Below are 17,604 nucleotides of genomic sequence, written 5' to 3' on the forward strand. Positions count from 1 at the left end.
TAAAGTTTGGCAGTACTAACAAATGCAGTTTTGAATTTCAAACATCTGTAAAAGTAGTGTATTCGTAGAAAACTGTATCAAAGTTTGCAAATATAATGAGAAAACTGTGGAAAACAATTATGTAACACTTCTATCTCGATGGAAGTTCTTAATTACAGTACCGGCCAAAAGATTGTAAACTGTGGAAGTTTTCAGTTGATACTGACTAACTTTGAGAGTGTGTCATGGTAATACTGATTGTCCCATCAAGTAGATTTTTAATGGATCATACAGAACAAAGGTAGATCTTCATTTTTGAAGTTGACAACTTTTTTGTACGGACACTCCCTAGAGAGTTATGTTCATTTTAAGGAAACATCTCAAAAATCGCATTTTGCACTAAAATTGGTCGATTTGAGGGAGAAATTACTTTGTCAAAATGTAACTCGCTTGGGAGTGTCCGTACAAAAAAGTTGTCAACTTCAAAAATGAAGATCTACCTTTGTTCTGTATGATCCATTAAAAATCTACTTGATGGGACAATCAGTATTACCATGACACACTCTCAAAGTTAGTCAGTATCAACTGAAAACTTCCACAGTTTACAATCTTTTGGCCGGTACTGTAATTAAGAACTTCCATCGAGATAGAAGTGTTACATAATTGTTTTCCACAGTTTTCTCATTATATTTGCAAACTTTGATACAGTTTTCTACGAATACACTACTTTTACAGATGTTTGAAATTCAAAACTGCATTTGTTAGTACTGCCAAACTTTAACAGCTCGGCAGATATGGGTAACAAGTCAAGAGTAGTGGTCCGGTAGTCAAAAAATAAACATCAAGACTATTATCATTAGAAAACTTTCATAAACACTAATTATACAGTCTATTTTTGTTACACCGGTCATGGAAATAAAAATAAGTGATTTCTCGAATTTTCGTGATTTTTGAAAATTTTACATAAAATCTATGAAACATGATTTTTCACCCAGAATTGTTATTTAAATACAACAAAAACTCTACAATAAATGTTTTCCCAAAGTTTCAGGTCAATCCGACGAATTTGAAATAAATTTTGGTCGAAAAACCAAATCGGAATAAGATTATGGCCGGCACTGTAGTTTTTTTTTAAATTGAAGATCACCAGTCATCCGTGTCCCGTATCCACATGGCACTTTGAATTGACCGTTTTCACCTCGGTATTTACATGAAAGTCCGAAGTCGCAAATTTTCAATTTTTCTGAATATAAATGAATCTCACAACAAACTGTGATAAAAAAGCTTACCGTGTGAAATAAGAAGATTCTGAGGCTTGAAATCTCGGTGACAATATCCGTGCTTGAAAAACTTATGAACTTTTTTCATATTTGGGGAATGTGGAAGCTCAAATCATTTTGGTCTGCATACTCCATCATGATAACACCATAATCTTTAGTTTCTCGATGAATGTCGCACTCATTCTGATAATATCCTTGCTTCAACCACTTTACTTTTCACTAGCGATACTTCTCCAAAAGTTCCACATCCGAGAAATGTCTGCTACTTTCGAGTTCTGAAATTTGAAAACTTTGGTGACGGAAAGTAGCATTTAGCAGATTCAATACTGACAAAGTTTGAGAGTGTGTCATAGTATCACTGATTGTGCAACAAAGTAAAAAAAAATTTCTGGCGTTATCAAAACTGTTAACAACTTTTTGTACAAACATTTCCTAGCAAGTTACACATTGACAAGCAGTAAAATTGAAATGGCTGTAATTTTCAATAAAGGGCCCAAACAAAACCTATGTCAACTACAAAAATGGAGCACTACAGTACCGCTCAAAAGTATATTAAGTTTTGGTTTTTTTCAGTGAAAAATGACCAACTTTGAGAGCGTGTCATGGTTATACTGATTGTTCCATCAAGCAGATTTTTAATGGATCATATAGACCAAAAGTAGAGTTCCATTTTTGTAGTTGACAACTTTTTTGTACGGACACTCCTTAGAGAGTTATGGTCATTTTAAGGGGACAGCTCAAAAATCGCAATAATTAACACTGAAATTGGTCGATTTGAGGAAAAATTACTTAGCCGATATGTAACTTTCTAGGGAGTGTCCGTACAAAAAAGTTGTCAACTACAAAAATGGAGCTCTATCTTTGATTTGTAAGATTTATACATATTTTACTTTGTGTGACATTCAGAATTACTATGGCACACTCTCAAAGCTGGTCATTTTCTACTGAAAACAGCCAAAGTTGATACCCTTTTTGTCTGGTACTGTAAACGTCCCTTAAAACATTTAAACGTCCTTTTCGGGTTTCAAATATTCTCAAAAATGTTTAAACGTCCCAAAAAACGTCCAGATGTTCCATATAATACTTAAACGTCCTTTGAAATTCCTAAACTTGATTTTAAATAATTAGACGTCCCAAAAAACATTCAGACGTCTCTTCAACATTAAAAGTCATTAAAAATAGTGTTCAAGAGACGCCTAAGTGTTTTTTGAGACGTTTAAACGTTTTTTGAAACGTGTATACATTCACAACTATATTTTGGAATTTCAAGGAACGTCTAAGCATTTTATGGGACGTTCGAGTTTTTAAAGGACATCTAAACTTGAATAGAGCCAAATAGGCTAAGTTATATATTATATATATTTGTTAACTACAAAAATTGTTTTCTAAACATCCTTTCGAGGATTTTCAGCAAATTTTTTGTGATTTTAGAGCGGAAAATCTGAAATTTTCGTAATTTTTAACAAATTTTGTAACATTTTTTCTAATTCGAACGGTTGTATCTCAAAAATGGGCGGAGCTACCTAAAACAAAAATGTAGCTCTTAAAATTCTCTACATTTTCTTAGTTAACAACTTTTTTCTACCTCCGCCCACTTTAGAAATTCACCTGATTTTCAGGTAATAAATGAAATAATTTACTTATAAGGAAAATAAAATCAACAAAATACTCGAACGCCGTTAAAATGATTGGGATCGGATACAGAAAAAGCGAAGTTTGGTATATATAATCAGAAAATTATAAGAAAAAGCTACAATTCAGTAGAAGTGGTTGTCAACGGTCACGCTGATTACCTCAAAGAGAGGACCGGTGTGGTCATATCGGAACAGCTCTTCGTAATTTTCTCGCAACTTGATCTTCATACTCAACTTCACCTCTCCGTGGTTGAATGACAGTTGCTGAAAAGTCTCAAATGATTGTAAACAACATCATTTTTCCTAAAAGCTTACATTGCGGATTGAAAGTCGGAGAGCTTCAGAGAACAAGATGATATTCAAACACTTGTCTTCGAAGTATTCGTTATATAATGCTCCATAATCAAGGGTAGTGTGGAGCAGGAACTGAAATGGTAATTTGCTATGAACAATCCCAGAAATAGGAATAATGTGTAACTTACAAAAACTTGACTTCCGATTATCTCAGTTCCTCTCAATGATCGTACCCAGTGTGGATCTTTGGTGGTGGCAGCATCGATGGTATAGTGCTAGAAATTAGAAAACAAGTGATTTAGGAGAAAATGTGTCTCAAACTCACCGCACCAGACAATTATATGTAACTATATTCGACATTTAAAAAGTTTTCTTGAAATCAATTTACCGTTCTTTTCAAAAGGACATTTTCAATTTTCGAATTGAGGATAACATTTGAGAAGATGGTCGAATACTCAAAATCCCGAGATCCGAAAATTCTGAAACCTAAATTTTCAAAATCAGTTTGTTTTTAACTTTCAGAAAAGTATAATCATGCCCCCACTCCTTGCAAGTTGGGTCCCACCACGAAAACTACAGTACTCCACTTCAGGGGTACTGTAGTTTTCGTGTCGAGACCCAACTTGCACCAAACCTAGTCGTGATTATACTTTTCTGAAGCGTCTCGATGCGTTGATTCTCAAAATCGCAATTTCAAACGTTTTGGAGCAAGATCTTACCTGTATCAGCACGTCAACACCACAAAAAAGAGCCTCTTTCTAACTGTCCTGGCGGTAGATGTACGCTGTGAGATTATCGAGCTTCTTGGCCAATTCCTCGATGGTGATCTGGCGGTGGGGTGGTGACTGGAGCTGTCTGTTCGGCGTAATCATGTCCGTGAATTCCAGCAGGAGTAGTAATAATAATAGTAATAATAATAATTCAATAAAAATCAAAAAGACGTTTGTCGACTGCCATGTCCGGGAGGCAAATCTTAGAAATGAAGAGAACAGGGAATAGCGATGCCTATTTATACTAGCCCCTCTTCATGCTCCAGGGAAAAAGTGGGCGTGGCTTCTCATAGGTATTAGGGAAAACCCAATTAGTCCAGCAATTAGTACCGTATTTAGTATTAAAAGGTCGAATAGTAGAGGGATGATGATGAAAATGGAGGTGTTCTGGGAATGTTAGTCTGGTAATGGCAATTTGGGGGATAATGATGATGTGACATGGGAAAATGGATGTGGTCCTGTGAGGGACTTATATTGTACAAGGAAGAGCGATCAGAAACCTGGCGCTTGGTAACTGATAGGGCTACAGTAATCCAGTAGAGAATGCAAACTGACCAAAATCATTGTTCCCTAACAGCCTAAAAGATCGCACTCATTTTAAGCTAACATTCATCTAAATCAGTTGAAAAATGACAGAGTTACAGATTTTCGAAAAACTTCGAAATTTAAAGAAAATTCAATTTTTTATTTTTTATGAGAACAAAAACCGGCATATCTTGATTCGCTGAAACCCTAGCGACATGAAAATGAGATTTCTAGAATCACCTCGTCAAGACGGTTGAAATGAGTATAATCATGCCCATATCCGGGTACCACCAAGAAACTCCCTACTGTATGCGCCTTTAAACTAGGGAGGATACTGTAAGCAAATTTGAACATAAAACGTATTGTAACTTTTCAGAATTTGCTCCAAAACTCTCGAAATTGCAATATTGAGAATCAGCGCATCGAGACGGTTCAGAAAAGTGTAATCACGGCTAGGTTTGCTCCAAGTTGGGTCTCGACACGAAAAGTACAGTATCCCTGGAGTGGAGTACTGTAGTTTTCGTGGTGGGACCCAACTTGATGCGAATCTGGGCATGATTATACTTTTCTGAAAGCTCTCAAAGCGCTGAATCTGAATTTTTGTATTTCATAAGGTTTATGCGAAAACTGGACGAGTGACGGTACTTTTTCGCTTTTAGAATTTTCGAAATTTTTTGAAAATTTGTAACTTTTTTATTTTAAGTCTTTTTCGTGCAACTTTTAAGCTCAAAATGTTGCAAATTATCTGAATACACTTTTCCCAAAGCCCTTTTTATGCTGATTTCATTCGATAACTACAATAACCTCAAGTTTTCGTATCGGGACCCAATTTTTTCCCGGTTTTCAACGAAAATCCCAACTTATGCATGAATATACTTTTCTGAAAGCTCTTGATTCCAAAATAGCGATTTCATATAATTTCAGTCCTGAATTACCGCAATTTGTACTTTTTTTTAGTTTTCGAAGATTTTCGAAGATTTCCGAAAATCTGTAACTCTGTCATTTTCTAGCCGATATAGATGACTGTTAGCTTAAAATGAGTGCAATATGTTAGATTGTTAAGGAACAATGATTTTGGTCAGTTTGCATTCTCTACTGGATTACTGTAGCCCTATCGGTTTCCAAGTGCCTGGTTTTTGAACATCCGAGCGCTCTACCTAGTACAATATCAGGACCACATGCCCTCTATCCATTTTCCCATGTCACATCATCATCATCATCCCCCAATTTGCCATTCCCTGACCAACATTCCCAGAATACTTCCACCATTATCATCATCCCGCTACTCTTCGACATCTTAAGGTACTAATTGCTGTTTTCCCTAATACCTATGAGAAGCCACGCCCACTTTTTCCCTGGAGCATGAAGGGGGCTAGTATAAATAGGCATCGCTATCCCCTGTTCTCATCATTCCAAGATTTGCCTCCCGGACATGGCAGTCGACAATCGTTTTTTTGATTTTTATTGAATTATTATTACTATTATTTCTGCTGGAATTAACCACACCACCCAAGGATTCTCCGACTTTACCGCGCCCCATCATCATCGAGAAATTGGCCAAGAAGCTCAATGATCTCACAACGTACGTCTACCGTCAGGACAGTGAAAAGGAGGCTCTTCATTTTGTGGTGTTGTCGGACGGATGCAGATAAGATTCTGCTCCAAAACTCTTGAATTTGCGATTTTGAGAATCAGCGCGTCGAGACGGTTCAGAAATGTATAATCACGGCTAGGTTTGGTGCGAGTTGGGTCTCGTCGCGAAAAGTACAGTATCCCTGGAGTGGAGTACTGTAGTTTTCGTGGTGGGAACCAACTTGCACGGAGTGGGGGCATGACTATACTTTTCTGAAAGCTAAAAGCGAACTGATTTTGAAAATTTAGGTTTCAGAATTTTTGGGTTTCAGGATTTTGAGAAAATTTTAAAATTAAAAAAACAAGTTTTTGCAAAATAATGTTCCATCGAAAACATTTTCTCAAAAATTCTGAACATCTTTCATCATTCAAGCATATGCTAAAAACCGCTCTAAACGCTCTAAATTCTCGTTTTCCCGGCTCCACCGTGTAGTCCTCTCGGACAATATCATTTTTCAACAAAATTTCGTTTTCTTTCAATTTGAAAGTTGCTCAGAATTACCTGAAGTATCAGAATCTCAAATAAAAAATATGGCATCAGTCCTCCTTTAAGTACCCGTATTATAGTCAAATATAGTTAAATATAATTGTCTTTCAGACGAAGAACATGCGTGGTTTTCCCGTCACATGATGAGTGTTCGACCATCTCCTCAAATTTTATCCTCAATTCGGAAATTGGAAATGTCCTTTTGGAAAGAACGGTAAGTTGATTTCTAGAAAACTTTTTTAATACCGAATATAGTTACATATAAATGTTTTTTTAAGGCAAAGAACATTTTCCTACACATCCAAAAAGATCGTCGAAGATCACAACGGGAAAACTGAGCCGTCCAATGTAGTGGCCGTGGTTCAAATACGTCCGCTGCCTTATCCCAGCCGTTATGATCCAACGAGGATGCGATGTTCGAGAGGAAGTCTACAGCTATGTCTGGAGAATGGAGCAAGTGCCGGATTTTAGTTTTCAAGAAGACTTTCGTAAGTTTTTTTTATTATCAGAAGAAGTTTTTTCCGGCTCTATTTCAGTTTAGATGTCGTTTAAAAACTCAAACGTCCCATAAAATGTTTAAACGTCCCCTGAAATTCCAAAATATAGTTGTGAATATTTAGACGTCCCTTGTACACTTAAAGTCATTGAAAGTGTCCAAATGACATTTAAAGACCCAAAAAACGTTTAAATGTCCCAAAAAATGTTTAAATGTCTCAAAAAACTTTAAATCTCCCAAAAAACTTTTAAATGCCCCAAAAACGTCTGAATGTCCCAAAAAACGTTTAAATGTCCCATAAAATGTTTAAATGTCCCATAAAATGTTTAAATGTCCCATAAACACTTAGACATCCCATAAAATGTTTAAACGTCCATTGAAATTCCAAAAAATAGTTTTGAATATTTAGACGTCCCTTGTACACTTAAAGTTATTGAAAGTGTCCAAAGAACGTTTGGCTCTATTCCAGTTTAGATGTCCTTTAAAAACTCAAACGTCCCTTAAAACACTTAGACGTCCCTTGAAACACTTAAACGTCCTTTCAAACTCTAATTTTTTTCAAACGTCCTTTCAAAAGTTTAGACGTCCCAAAAAACGTTTAAACGTCCCATAAAATGTTTAGACGTCCCTTGGAATCCCAAAATATAGTTCTGAAGATTTAAACGTCCCAAAAAACATTTAGACGTCCTAAAAAACATTTAGACGTCCCAAAAAACATTTAAACGTCCCAAAAAATGTTTAGACGTCCCTTGAACACTTTCAGTGGCTTTTAGTGTTGAAGGGACGTCTAAACATTTTTTGGGACGTCTAAATGTTTTTTAGGACGTCTAATTATTTAAAACCAAATTTTCAGACTTCAAGGGACGTCTCAATATTCAATGGGACGTCTAAACATTTTTTGGGACGTCTAAATGTTTTTTGGGACGTTTAAACATTTTTGAACATATTTGGGATCCGAAAGGACGTTTAAATGTTTCAAAGGACGTCTAAGTGTTTCAAGGGACGTCTAAGTGTTTTTTGGGACGTTCAAGTTTTCAAAGGACATCTAAACTGGAATAGAGCCGAACGTTTAAATAGTTTTTGGGACGTTTGACCTTTTTTGGGACATTTAAATGTTTTTTAGCATATTTGAAACCCTAGAGGACGTTTAAGTGTTTTTTGGGACGTTTGAGTTTTCAAAAGACCTCTAAACTGGAATAGAGCCGGAGTTTTTTATATATTCAGTTTCTTATTTTCAGGCAGAGCTCACCAAGACCGTCAGTCGCTTCATGGGTTATGGAATCCAATACATCCCGTTGTCCAACAATTGTCGCTTCATTCACAGAGAAGCTGGAGGAATTCACGTAAGATAAATTACAGTATTTTTTTAATTTCTTTATTTCAAGGGCGGAAACCACTGACACGAGAAAATGGAATGATTTTTGAATTTACATGTAAAAGATGGTTAATAAAAAGAGAAAGAATACATACATAATGATAATGGGCCTATTCTAGCGGTAGCAAAAAAAAAAGCAAAAAACTAGTACCGCCCAAAAAGTTATCATATTATGCCTTTTTCAGTTAATAATGCCCAACTTTGAGAGTGTGTTATAGCAAAACTAACTGTACTACAAAATAAATGTTTATGGGATCGAACAGACAAAGAGTCGAACTCCATTTTTGTAGTTGACAACTTTTTTGTACGGACAATTTCTAGAGAGTTATGGTCATTTTAAGTGAACAACTCAATACTCGCACTAATTTGCTCTGAAATTGGTCGATTTGAGGGAGAAATTTAATTGTCGATATGTAAGGGAGTGTCCGTACAAAAAAGTTATTAATTACAAAAATATAATTCCATTCTTGCTCTGTTCAAATTTATAAAAAGTTATTTTGTGGGACAGATAGTTTTACAATGACACACACACTCAAAGTTGGGCGTTTTCAACTGAAAAAGGCCACAACAATGGTACTGTAATTTGTTTAAGGCGGCATCCAAATCTCAATCACCTCGTCCACGTGGATACTGATTGGAAGCAGAGTCTTCTTTCTTCTTGACCATCCGACATTCAATTGCTTTAACTTTTTATAGTAATTTTTGGTTTCAATTCCTGTCAAAATGAATCATTGCAAAACAATTCTATGGAATTTTTTGAACCAGGTCGTTTAGTGATCTTCATGATGATTTTTCGTTAACAATTGCTCGAAAATGTGTGAAAATAATTAATTTGCTGATTTTCGAAATTTTTCGAAATTTTTAAAAGTGAAAAAATACCATCACTTCGTCAGTTTTAGCATAAACCTTATGAAATACAAAAATTTGGATTCAGCGCGTCAAGAGCTCCCAGAAAAGTATAATCATGTCCCTATTCCGTGCAAGTCGGGTCCCACCACGAAAACTACAGTACTCCACTCCAGCTTACTGTAGTTTTCGTGTCGAGACCCAACTTGTACCAAACCTTGGCATGATTATACTTTTCTGAAGCGTCTCGACGCGCTGATTCTAAATATCCTATTGAAAATTGATGAATTTGATCTACAAAAAAGTTGTGACTCAAGAATTCTTTTCATTCTTAATCTAATTAAAGCAATCATTGATATTAACGTATAGTTCGATTCCACCATTCTCTCCGTTTTCTTCCACTTTCGTCTCAATTATTTTCTCAAATTCCAATTTTTCCTTCTTCGTGAACGTCGACGGCGGCGCAGATGCAGATGACGTCGATCGTTTTGGTGGCAATTCAGAAGGCGTCGACGGTTTCAGAATACTCAAATTATAGAAAGTCGGCGAGAGAGACCAATCGGGATGATTCTTCTTCGAATCGATTGATTGATTATTGATTTTTCGATGAATTTCAGTCAATGAGACCATCGATCGATCTTTTCGAGCGAATTCCTCCGTTGACAACGACGTGGCGGAAGTCTGAAATGAGAAGAAATTATTGATTTTTCTGTGAAAAGGGGGCGGGGCTTATTCTCTCACTGAATTCATTTTTGGCACGGTGCCAAATGAAGCCAAAACTTTGGGTTCTTGAATATTGGTGGATGAGGAACGGGCGGAGAGAGTCGAATGGTCATCCATATCGGCCAGTTCGCGGAGATAAACTGGAAATTCTGATTTTGAAATGGTTTTTAATTTTTAAGAAAAAATTCAGATTTTTACGCATTTTTTGAGCCAAAAACCAGGGAAATTGGATACAAAATCAAAAAGTTACAGATTTTCGAAAATTTTCGAAAATTCTGAAAATTCTGGAAATTCTGAAATTGCAATAAATCCCACAAGACTCACATGAAACTAACATTTTTGAATTCAGCGTGTCAAGCCGCTTCGAATGAGTATAATCATGCCCTATCTAGGGTCCCACCACGAAATTCCTACTGTATGCGCCTTTAAATTGGGAGAGAGTACTGTAGTTTTCGTGGTGGGACCCGATTGGAAGCAAATATAGGCTTGTTTATACTTTTCTGAATGCTGAGAATCTTGTGAATTCAAAAATGGTAATTTTATGAGATTTTGGTAAAATCTGACGTCTGAAAATCCAGATTTTAATTTTTTTGATTTTTCGAAAATTTTCGAAAATGTTGAACTTTGTCAATTTTGCATTTTTTTGACTGAGATTTCATTCAAAACATTGCAAATCATCTGAATTGTTGTAGAGAAAAATTGGGCACCAAGTCCCTCCCCATTAACTACAGTAACCTCGAATTTTCGTGGCGGGACCCTATTTTTAACATTTTTTCAGTTTTCATTCAAACCCGCATGATTATACTTTTCTGAAAGCCCGTTTTATGCTGATTCTAGAACTATAAATAATATATAATTTCAGTCAAAAATGACTGAGTTTCAGCAAGCTGAATTTTCAGATTTTTCCAGAATTTTCGAAGTTTTTCGCAAATCTGTAACTCTCTCATTTTCCAACCGATTTTGATGATTTTTAGCTTAAAATGACCGCAAAATTCTAGATTTTTAAAAAATATATAATTTATGCATCTCGACAACTCTATAGTGTTACTGTACCTTTATAAGTCATATCGAAACTCTTCTCGACGGGAACATTTTTGAAAAACTCATTGAAAGTGTTAATGATGTCATTTGTAGAATTATTGGCACTCTGATGGAAATTATCGATTTTTTGATTTATTGATTGATTTTCTAAAGCTCACCTCATTCTCCTCCGAGCCGCTCATTTTGTTACAGTACTCCTTCTCTTTTCTTGAATTATTTTCAGAATAATCGATTTCCGGAGAATCAATTATCGATTGATTTGATCAGGAGGTTACGGTTATTGGAGTTGTAGTACACGTGGAAAATGAAAAATTAAATTTTTTAAATTTTTTTTAAATTTTGAAAAAAAAGTTTTATTTCAAATTTTTATATAATTAATTACACGTGAATTGTGGGGGTTTTTTGGTTTCAAATGAGTGTTACAAAGAGTGAGATGAATTGGTTTGAAAGGGGGAATCATTGGGGGATACTGTAGGAAGTATAAGCTCCGCCCACTTTTTGGTAAAAGAAATCGAAGAAAAACGGATTTGCACAAAAATTTGGAGGGTACTGTTGTTTTTTTTAGATTGTTTTTAATTTTTAGAGTCAGTAAAATTGATTTATGACATTTTCCACTTTGAATTTTTGAAAAATGTCTAAAATGAGCAAAGTTATGGATTTTCGAAACTTTTCGAAATTTTTGGTTTTGGAAAACTAAAAAACTACCGTATCTCGCTGAATTTTCTACCAATTGTTTTAAAATTAAAATTATCGAACTCAGCTTGTTCTCAGCTTTCAGAAAATATAATCATGCCCAGGTTTGCTTCAATTTGGGTCCCACCACGAAAACTACAGTAACCCGAAAATTCCGTAAATCGTACCGGGACCCAAATTGCAGCAAGCCTGGGCATGATTATACTTTTCTGAAAGCTAAATTCGAGCTGAATCCAAAAATCATAATTTCGAAGGAATGGGTCTTCAACTGATCGGGATACTGTAGTTTATGTGTTTTCGAAATATTCGAAAATCCATAACTTTGCTGGTTCTAAACATTTTCTAGTAATTTTTAGTACAAGATATAGCAAATCACCTGAACTAACCAGGAAAATTAAGTGGGGTTGGGTCCCACCACGAAAACTACAGTAACCCGAAGTTTTCGTGGCGGGACCCAAAATTTCAAAAAATTTTGAAATTTTTAGAATATATGCATGATTATACTTTTCTAAAAGCTCTCAATGAGCTGATTTTGAATTCTTAAATTTCACAAGTTTTCAGCTGAATCTGACCAAGTTATATCATAAAAAAAGGTCCAAAAAGTGGGCGGAGCTTTTGTAATAAGGATGAGGTGATAATTTTAAAAACAAGGGTGTATGCATCTGCGCCCCATAGCCAATTCTTAAGCCGCCGCTCCAAATTGTCGTCTTCTGACCCATCGAGTCAATAATGGGAATCCGCAGCATAATCCAAGAACGATAATTACCAATAATCTGAAAAAATTTTGAAAAAATTTTTTTTTTTTTGATTTTTTGAATCTTTTAAAGCATGTCCACCAACACAACAACAACAACAGCAACAAAACATTTAATATCGATTTATTGATTTTTTGTAGGTCAAAAACATTTTTAAACAATTTTTCAGAGTAAGTGGTCACAGGAGAAAGGCAAAAAATGGTGGGGGACCCGAAAGTATGAAAAAATTGGTTTAGGTAGAAATGAGTGGTGCGTATGTGTGTGAAGTGAGCGTGAATTGGAAGGTGACGGGTTACTGTATTCCGATTTTGTCTCTATAAGTAGAAAAAAGCAAAATTGAACACAAAACCTATTGTAACTTTTTGAATTTTGCTCTAAAATTTTTAAAATTGCGATTTTCAGAATCAGCGCGTCGAGACGGTTCAGAAAAGTATAATCATGACTAGGTTTGGTGCAAGTTGGGTCTCGACGCGAAAGTACAGTACCCCTTTTCGGGTTACTGTAGTTTTCGTGGTGGGACCCAACTTGCACAGAAGGGGGGCATGATTATATTTTTCTGAAAGCTGAAAATGAGCTGATTCTGAAAATTTCGTTTTCAGAATTTTTGGGTTTCAGGATTTTGAGAAAATTTCAAAAAATTTGAAAAAAATTTGAAAAAAAAAATTTTTGTAAAAATTTTTTCGCAATTTTTTTCAAAAGTTTTTTCCGCTTTTTAAGATAAATTTTAACATTGAAAAAAAACACAAAAAGCTACAGTAATCAGGCAGAAAAAAGGAGAAGAGTACAAAAAGACAAATATTCCATCGCAAAACATGTCTAGAACATCAATCGTCGTGCCAGAAAAGCAATAACCAGTGCGTACCCAATGGATGTTCCACGTCCACCGATTCGATCCGATCCGATACTTCCGCCGCCACGACAACACTCGTAACCACAGCAGTGCTCGTAGTAGCCACAGCCCCAGGTGATTTCACGGGGACGCGAGTTGTCCTGGAAAATAGTTTTATTGAGTTTTCTATGATTTCTAGTAATGATATTTGAATTCAGTGAGTTGAGAGCTCTCAGAAAAGTATAATCATGCCCAGGTTTGGAAAAAGTTGAAAAATCAGGAAAATTTGGGTCCCGCCACGAAAAGTTCGGGTTACTGTAGTTTTCGTGGCGGGACCCAACCGGAACTATTTTTCATGGAGAGTTTAGTTGATTTCTCTCATTTCAAACCAAAAATCATAAAAAAAGATAGAAAACTCAAAAAGTTACAGAATTTCGAAACATTTCGAAAATCACAATACCACAAATTGTGTCATATCTCGGTTTGATGAAGTCGTTACTAAGTTTTCTGATATTTTTCAGATTCAGCTCAGTGAGAGCCTTCAGAAAAGTACAAACATGCCACTATTCCGTGCAAGTTGGGTCTCGACACGAAAAGTACCGTAGTCTGGGTTACTGTAGTTTTCGTGGTGGGACCCGATTTGATCCCAATATAGGCATGATTATACTTTTCTGAATGCTGAAAACGAGCTGATTCTGAAAATTTAGGTTTCAGAATTTTTGGATTTCAGGATTTCGAGAAAATTGAAAATTTTTTCCCAATTTTCAGGTAATTTTCAACAATTTTTAAAAATTCCTCACCTGGAAATAGATATTTCCAAACTGTGGATCTCCTCCTTCAATCGGCATTCTACACATATTTGTGTGCCCGGGACTCGAGCGATAGTAGTTGGATCCCCAGTAGTATGGACGGTTGTTCCACCTGAAAAATAGGAAAATATTATTTTACAATTTTCAATTTTTAGATGCATTATTATACTCATTCGAATCGTCTCAAAACGCTGATTTCAAATCTATAATTTTCACGAAAATCGAAGCAAATCCGAACGAGTTACGGTAGTTTTAGCGATTTTCAGATTTTCGAAAAGTTTCGAAAATCCGTAACTTGCTTAGTTTTTGACATTTTCAGGTGTTTTAAGCTCAAATTGTGCGAAAAATATCAAACTTATTGTGAAAATTAATTTTACTGTAGTATGGTTTCCGAACTACAGTAACCCGTCATTTTCGTGGTGAGACCTGATTTTTCGAATTTTTCCAAACCTAGGCATGATTATACTCTTTCGAACCGTCTTAAAGCGCTGATTTCGAATATGTAGTTTTCACAAAAATTGGATCAAACCCGACCGAATTACGGTAGTTTTAGTCAGGAGGTTAGAGCGCAGAGACACCAGACACTCTGCGTCTCTAACCCCGAAATTCAAAATTTTCAGAGTATAGGCATGATTATACTTTTCTGAAAGCTGAAAACGAGCTGAATCCGAAAATATAAGATTTATGGATTGTGGCACAAAACTGACTGGGTTACTGTAGCTTGAAAATTTTGGGCTATTCGAAATTTTTCGAAAATCTGCAACATTTTTATTTTCAGACTATTTCCGTCGATTTTTAGGGCAAAATGTTGCAAATTTTCTGAGCTTTCCTGGAAACATATTTGTTATTAAAATTTAAAATAATTGAATTCGTGGTGGTCAAAAAATGCAAAATTTTGTGAAAAAAAAATTTCTAAATTTTTTTTTCCAAAAAAAAAAACTCACATCATGGGTCCCGCTGCAGCTCTGATAATAGCTTTTCCAGCTTGGTAGGTCAAATATCCGGCGGCCGCTCCAACAATCATATTCTTGAACGTACTTCCTCGGGACCGGGAGCCCAGACCAGAATTTGTCCATCTGAAATAAAAAAATTGTTTTTTTTTTCTAATTTTTCAGAAAAATTTAAGCCAAATTTGTGGTTAGGTATATCGTATCATCAGGACAATGCTATACATGTATATTGGCTGCGTAGCGACTTGAGGTGAATTGAGAGACAAGGACAAGGTTTTGGGGTTAGACATAGAGAAAATTGGTACAGTAACCTGGAACCGCCACCGCTACCGTAACCCGTCGGATGGGATTTACGGCCGAATAGACCGCCCAAGAATCCGCCCTTGCTGAAAATATTTAACAACTTAGAGAGACGCAGAGAAACGAGAGTGTCTCGTTGTCTGCGCTCTTTCCTTCTCACTAGAGACTTCCAAGCGTGGTATCTCAAAAGTGGGCGGAGCTAGAGAAAAGTTGTCAACTACAAAAATGTAGAGAATTTTAAGGGCTACATTTTTGTAGTTAACAATTTTTTGGTAGCTCCGCCCACTTTTGAGATACAAGCGTTCTAAGGTTGGAGGTGAGAGAGAGGGAGACGCAGAGAAGCGAGAGTGTCTGACTGTCTGCGTTCTCTCTGCTTTTTGCAGGTTTACAGGTTTTAGAGTGTTTCTGTGCACTTTTCAACTTTAAAAAAACTTAAAAACTGAAAAAAATACCGTGAAAATTCCAGAAATGTGAGGTTTTCAAGTCAAAATTAGTAAACTTTTTTCAGTTTTCAGATTTCAACTTTCAGGCAAATTTTTCTCAAAAAGCAGCGAAGCTAGAAAAAAATTGTTAACTAATAAAATTTGAAAAATTTTAAGGGCTATATTTTTGTAGTTGACAGTTTTAAGGTAGCTCCGCCCATTTTTGAGATACAGCCGTTTGAATATGAAAAAGCCAACATTTACAGATTTACCGACAAGAAAATTTTGCTTTGAAAACACGAAAAACTTTTCATTCCCAGAAATAGAGAGAGCGCAGACAGTCAGACACTCTCGCTTCTCTGCGTCTCTCCCACTCCCTCAATCTCTCGCTGTCTCACCTCTAACCTTTAAACGCTTCTGTCTCAATAGTGGGCGGAGCTATCAAAAAGTTCTCAACTATAAAAATGTAGCCCTTAAAATTCTCTATATTTTGTTAGTTGGAATTTTTTTGATAGCTCTTTACCCCGCCGTGATCCAATCCTTCAAAGACAGAGAAGAGGAGGAGACAGTTAGACGCTCTCGTTGTCTGCGTCTCTCTCTCTCTCTCACCTCTAATCTTCAAACCGCTGTATCTCAAAAGTGGGCGGAGCTAGGAAAAAACTTCCAACTAGTAAAACGTACAGAATTTTAAGGGCTACATTTCCATAGTTGACAATTTTCAGGTGGCCCCGCCGATTTTTGAGATATTTTCCCAATTTTCCCAAATTTTCATAAAAACTAACCTGCCAGTGTTCATACCACCACCACTTCCTCGATACTGTCCCTGATTATTATTCCATCCTTTTCCACTATCATGATTATTCCACGAACCGCCCGTATTCGTTCCCTGTCTCGTATTTCCCAAATTGGTGCCTCTCGAATAGTCATTCCTTCCAGCGCCCGTCTTTGTGCCGCCTCCCAACCATCCGGCACCACTACTAGACTGCGTTCGTGCTCCAGATGAGCCACGACTTCCGAATCCACCACCGCTGGAGCCGCGAGAGCCGCCGGACGCACCACGGGAGCCACCGATGCTTCCGCCTCCACCGCGACGAAATTCGGCGGGTGGCGCGAGAGAGAAGAGGATTAGAGATATGAGAAAATAGGCGGACGATTGGCGTCGTAGCATAATTTGATTTGGTCCGGTTTAGATCGATATGACACCCTGAAAATACAAAAATACACAAAAATTACATGTGAGATGACGAAAAATCGATAAAAAACGAAAGAATGGGCGGAGCTACCTAAAAATTGTCAACTACAAAAATGTAGCCCTTAAAATTCTCTATTTTCTGTTAGTTGAAAGTTTTTTCCTAGCTCCGCCCAGTTTTGAGATACAACCGTTTGAAGTTTTGGGAAGACATGGAGAGACGCAGACAACGAGACACCCTCGTTTCTCTGCGTCTCTCTCTCTCACTACAGACTTTGAAGAGGCGTATCTCGAGATTGGGCAGAGCTAGAAAAAACTTTCAGCTAGTAAAAAATAGAGAATTTTAAGGGCTATAAAATACGGTTTGAATTTTTAAAAAATATTGAAGATTTAAAAAGTTATAGTTGTTAAAAAAAATTTTAGTAACACTTTTTTTCAAACCGGTATATCACAGAAGTGCGCGGAGCAATCTGAAAATTGAAAACTAACAAAATGTAGCCCTTAAAATTTTCTACATTTTGTAATTGACAACTTTTTAGTAGCTCCGCCCACTTTTGAGATAAACCTGTCTGAAA

General features: G+C 36.3%; 3 protein-coding genes across 3 annotated transcripts; all 3 read right to left on the reverse strand.

The window, feature by feature from the left end:
* Positions 1-3,016: 3,016 nt before the first annotated feature.
* GCK72_011278 (uncharacterized protein) lies at positions 3,017-4,059 on the reverse strand (the record flags this gene model as incomplete). Its single annotated transcript, XM_053728339.1, has 5 exons — positions 3,017-3,157; positions 3,209-3,319; positions 3,376-3,462; positions 3,576-3,673; positions 3,951-4,059. 5 exons carry the CDS (start codon positions 4,057-4,059, stop codon positions 3,017-3,019), a joined length of 546 nt encoding a protein of 181 aa, XP_053587916.1.
* A 5,595-nt stretch (positions 4,060-9,654) lies between these two features.
* GCK72_011279 (uncharacterized protein) lies at positions 9,655-11,264 on the reverse strand (the record flags this gene model as incomplete). The annotated part of the gene is made up of 4 exons (XM_053728340.1): positions 9,655-9,999; positions 10,060-10,181; positions 11,095-11,188; positions 11,241-11,264. The coding sequence occupies 4 exons, from the start codon at positions 11,262-11,264 to the stop codon at positions 9,655-9,657; spliced, it is 585 nt and encodes a 194-aa protein (XP_053587917.1).
* Positions 11,265-12,457: 1,193 nt separating this feature from the next.
* GCK72_011280 (uncharacterized protein) lies at positions 12,458-17,008 on the reverse strand (the record flags this gene model as incomplete). The annotated part of the gene is made up of 6 exons (XM_003099493.2): positions 12,458-12,548; positions 13,393-13,520; positions 14,160-14,280; positions 15,113-15,244; positions 15,430-15,504; positions 16,623-17,008. The coding sequence occupies 6 exons, from the start codon at positions 17,006-17,008 to the stop codon at positions 12,458-12,460; spliced, it is 933 nt and encodes a 310-aa protein (XP_003099541.2).
* Positions 17,009-17,604: the final 596 nt, after the last annotated feature.

The sequence above is a fragment of the Caenorhabditis remanei genome, chromosome III (assembly GCF_010183535.1).
Source record: "Caenorhabditis remanei strain PX506 chromosome III, whole genome shotgun sequence".
NCBI lineage: Eukaryota > Metazoa > Nematoda > Chromadorea > Rhabditida > Rhabditidae > Caenorhabditis > Caenorhabditis remanei.